The sequence below is a fragment of the Eimeria acervulina genome, genomic scaffold (genome assembly GCF_000499425.1).
Source record: "Eimeria acervulina Houghton genomic scaffold, Eah_scaff730, whole genome shotgun sequence".
Classification (NCBI taxonomy): Eukaryota; Apicomplexa; class Conoidasida; order Eucoccidiorida; family Eimeriidae; genus Eimeria; species Eimeria acervulina.
Window position 1 is genome coordinate 2,738 of NW_013549632.1, and position 4,763 is coordinate 7,500.

Genomic DNA, 4,763 nt, shown 5'->3' on the forward strand with positions numbered 1-4,763 from the left:
GTGATTGAAGTAGAGTGCGAATGATGAATGAATAAATAAATAAATTAGAGACAGCAAAAGAAATAGCAAAATGTGTTCAGGGGGCAGAGACAGCTGCCATTGCGCGCTCCCGCATGTCTTCAGTCACCTGCATGCAGCAGCAGCAGAAGAAGAAGCAGAAGCAGAAGCAGCAGCAGCAGCAGCAGCAGCAGCAAGAGCAACAGCAGCAGCAGCAGCAGCAACAGCTGCTTTATCAACTCTCTGAAGGTGTGCAACATAAGAAAATAAACAGGGCCTCAGATGCCTTTATGCTGCTTTCCAGCTAATACAACCATGCTTCTAAGCTAGCTAGCTAGCTAATTATCGGGCTAGCTAGTCAGCCAGCTAGCTAGCTAGCCAGCTAGCTAGCCAGCTACGTAGGTAGGTAGCTAGCTAGCTAGCTGTTGCTGCTGTAAAGCTCACAGTCTCCCCGTCAAGTGTAGTAAGCTTAGGGAGGCGCCTCAACATGCTGCAGCGAATTTCCTCCTGCAGCAGCAGCAGCAGCACCAGCAACAGCAGCAGCAACAACAGTAGCATCCACATGAGCAGCAGGAGCAGGAGCAACAGCAACAGCAGCAGCAGCAGCTGCTGCTGCTGCACTATCAGAAGCTGCAGCAGAGTCTGAGTTTGTGTGTGTCTGTGTCTGTAGATTGCTGCTGCTGTGGTGTCTAGAGTTAAATTGTTTAATATATTTGCTGCTATTTGCTGCTCTTACTGCTGAGGCGCAGCTTTCATAGACAGGATTTGCTCGAAACAATACATTCACCAGACAAGGAAGGGTCGCCTGATATAAACAATATAATAATAATAATAATAATAATATTATTATTATTATTATTATTAAGTTATAATGCAATGAACGAGAGAAGAGTAGGAGAACATAGTTACAGCAGCAGCAGCAATTGGAGCAGCTACAGCAGCAGCAGCAACAACAGCAATTGCAGAAGCAACAGGAACAGTAGCAGCAACAACAACAAGAGCATGACCAGAAGCAGCAGGAAAGGCTGCAGCAGCAGCAGCAGGAACAGGAACAGCAACAGCAACAAAAGCAGGAGTAGGATGCGAAACAGAAACAGAAGCAGCAGCAACAGCAGCAACAGCAGCAGCAACAGCAGTATTACTAATGCTGTTTTTGCTGCTTCTGCAATGTTTCTGCTGCTGCTGCTTCATTACCGGTGCTGATGCTGCATTGTTGTTGCTGCTGCTGTTGCTGCTGCTGTTGCAGCAGCAGCAGCAGCAGCAGCAGCAGCAGCAGCAGCAGCAGCAGCAGCAGCAGCAGCAGCAGCAGGCATATGGATCGCACCAGTTTTTCGATTTCTTCCCAGGACTTGACTTTATTATTTGACATAAACAAAACCTGCAGCTTAACGCAGGGCTGCAAACCGTCTAATTTTTCTATTTGATTGTAAGACAGCCACAGCTCTCTCAGCGTACACCCCACATCTTCAAGCCCCCCTATCTTCTTTATTGCGTTTCGGCCTAATGATAGTATCTCCAGGTTCTCTGAAATAGCAGCAGCAGCAGCAGCAGCAGCAGGGACAGCAGCAGGAACAGGAAGACAACCAGCAGGAAATGCAACAGGAGGAACGGTAGTAGCAGCAACAGCAAATGCGCAGTAGCAGCAGCAGCAGAAGCAAAGTAGCAGTAGCAGCAGCAGCAGAAACAGCAGCAGCAACAGCAGCAGCTTGAAGCTGCATCCGTTTAGCCCGAACGAGTTCAAAATAAATACAAACTGCAAACAGTTTGTCTGCTTTTTGTCTCTGTCTCTTCTGCTGCTGTCTCTGTCTGTCTCTTGCTGCTGTCTCTCTCTGTCTCTTTTGCAGCTGTCTCTCTCTGTCTCTTCTGCTGCTGTCTCTCTCTGTCTCTTTTGCTGCTGTCTCTCCTGGAAGCTATTTTTGTTTTTGTTGGTTTTCTTTAATTCATTGTCTGTCTCCTCTTCTCCCTTTACTTTCTTCTGCTGGCCCTAATACTAAATAACACTAAACCCTAATAATAACTCTAATGCCCCCAAACCCTAATATTCGTAATAAACCCTAAACCCTAATAATCCTGATGACCATGAACCCTAGTAAGATTAGCCCTAATAACCCTAAACCCTAATTCTACTACCCTATATATAACTCTTTAAAACCCTATACCCTAAACCCTAAACCCTAAACCCTAAACTCTAAACCCTTGAGCCTCACTGAGGTTAGCGAGATTTGCAATCTTTTCAATTGCGTTTGTTGAGAGAGAAAGTTTTTTACAAGCCACAAGAGACCCCAAGGCAGCATCCATCTTCTCTAGAGGTGGGAGCTGAGCTATAAGGCGAACCTCCTCGGCCTCAGCAGCAACTCGGCCTAACACAAACTCTCAACCCTAATATGCTAATGGTGCTGGGATCGGGATCGGGATCGTTATTGGGATCGGGATCGTTATTGGGATCGGGATCGTTGGCCTCTGGGATCGAAGGAGGTCACTTGCCTGTTTTTTCTTCAAAAAGTTGAATAGCTTTAAGACAGGAAGTGCCGGCCTTCGCCATTTTTTATTTTGTTGCTATTTCTATTACCTCAATCTTTTTTTTGTCTTCTTCTCTTTTACTTCTCTCTCTACAGCCTCCCTTGAGGCTAATGAAAGGGCCCCTGTACGGCCTATTGGCAGCTCTGCTTATGTCTGTATTCAACTATAATGCAAGCAAACACTCTTAATATTAAAATATTATCTGTAATAAACAATAAAAATACACAAATAGCAACAGAAACACAATCGGGTGCTGCTAGACCTATCAAAGCGTGTGTGCATGCACTTGCGCTCCCCCAAAAGAGGGTTTATTTCTGCACAAGTTAGGCAAAAGAAATTTTTAAAATAAATTTTATGCATTTGAACAGTCTAAACTAATTAATTAGAACAAAAACCTCTCTATAGACAAGCTCAGGTCCTAACAAACTGTGAACTACGACCTGTGCATGCGGTAGGGTTTGAGCAGCGCGACTTGCCTTCCTTTGTTGGATTTAAAGAGTGAGAAATCGAAATCTATTAATTTGTTTTTCTGAAATAATTTCAAATTTGGAATTTAATGGAGTTGATTTGATATTTATTTTCGCAAACTTGCAAAATTGCAAAGACCACCTGCCTATACACCCCGCCTACAAGGCGGTTTGTCCGAGTGGTTAAGGAGTTGGACTTGAAATCCAATGGGCTCTGCCCGCGCAGGTTCGAACCCTGCAGCCGTCGTTTCTCTGAAATAGAAAATGTTTAATTAAATGCTAATATTAAATTAAACAAATCTTTTCTTCTTTTCATTGCTGTTTTATTATTATTATTTTTATTATTATCCCTGTCATCCCTCACCCCCATAATATCCATCCCTTCTACTTTGATTTACTATATAATCCTTCAGCTGGCTATTCAATTATCTCTTTTTTATTGCTTTTCTTTGATTGTCGCCGTTATTTCTAATTTTTCTGTTGTAATCAGAAAGGACAGATTAGCACCCAAAGAGAGACAGCACAAACATTTGTTTCTGCTGCCGTTTACTTGTTATTTACTTAATTAATCAGGAAGAGCAGAATACCACCGAAAGAATTAAGTAAATAACAATTAAATACCCCTCTTCCTTTATCACCCTAATCAAATTCCCTCAACAAATACAAAAAGATTCTCCAGTATCTGAGGTGTCTGTACACCTCAGAGCACCCCACAACTTCGCTAAGAAAATAAAAACCGCAAAACCCCAAGCCACGTTCAAACATTTAAATGCAAAGGAGAGAGGAAGGAAGAAGAGAGTTTAGGGTTTGATAAGATTAAAACTTCTAGGGTTTAGGGTTTAGGGTTTACGAAGAATGCAAGGCATACAGCGAAATGCCCATCAGGTAGGGTTTAGGGTTTAGGGTTTTACCCCCTAAACCGTGAAACCCTTACACCCTTTGTAAACCCTAAACCCTAACGAGAAGGGTATACAAATCCCTCTCAAAGACAACTAAGTAAATGCAAGCGGCTGTCTTTGTTGTTATTCTTTTGTTTTTGTTTTTGCTTGTTGGTGTTGTATATATTTCTTATTAGACATCTTGGCTTATCTCGCTTTCTTTTTTCTTCATTTGTTTGCCTTCAGGTTCAGGAAGCGTTTTATTATTTTTATAAAAAGCATCAAAGAGAAGCTCTAGCTGTACAACAGCAGTTGCTGCTGCACTATCAGGTTTTGTTTCTTTTAACACAGAGAAGGAGGGCAAGAGATATAATTTTATTAAATTCATCAACTTAACAAACTGAACACCAAAGCTCTTCCCTGCTGAATGACCCCCGGTACGAAGATACTCCAGCAGCAGCAACGCCCCAATGCTGCTGCTGCTGCCTCTCGTGCTGCTGCCGCTGCTGCCGCCGCTGCCGCTGCTGCTGCTGCTGCTGCTGCTGCTGATGGTACACACCAAATTCACAAAACGAGAACCCCAACGCCACACCTCATCCACCTCTGCACACGCAACATACACCCTAAACCCTAAACCCTAAACCCTAAACCCTAAACCCTAAGACATCAATGCAGATGCAGCATATATTACCCAAACCCTAAACCCTCATACATCTCATCTATCTCTGCACTCTTATCTAGCTAGCTATCTAGCTAGCTAGTTAGCTAGATAGCTGTTTAGGTCCTTGGCTGATGCACACCACATTAGAAGCAGATAGCTAGCTAGATAGCTAGCTAAATAGACAGCTAGCCAGCTCTCCTTCTCGCTGAGTTTCTCCCCTGCCTAGCTGCTTATACAGCT

The 4,763-nt window shown here is 43.4% G+C and overlaps 1 protein-coding gene across 1 annotated transcript in view; it reads right to left on the reverse strand.

The window, feature by feature from the left end:
• Positions 1 to 76: 76 nt before the first annotated feature.
• The window catches only part of EAH_00047550 (Leucine-rich protein, related), a gene marked incomplete at both ends in the record, with an annotated part of 10,639 nt that continues 5,952 nt past the window's right edge, over positions 77 to 4,763 (reverse strand). The window contains 4 exons of the mRNA XM_013394566.1: positions 77 to 127; positions 1,322 to 1,521; positions 2,205 to 2,357; positions 4,295 to 4,465. Of these exons, the coding sequence (XP_013250020.1) occupies positions 77 to 127; positions 1,322 to 1,521; positions 2,205 to 2,357; positions 4,295 to 4,465 (575 nt within the window). The remainder of the gene's footprint in view (positions 128 to 1,321; positions 1,522 to 2,204; positions 2,358 to 4,294; positions 4,466 to 4,763) is intronic.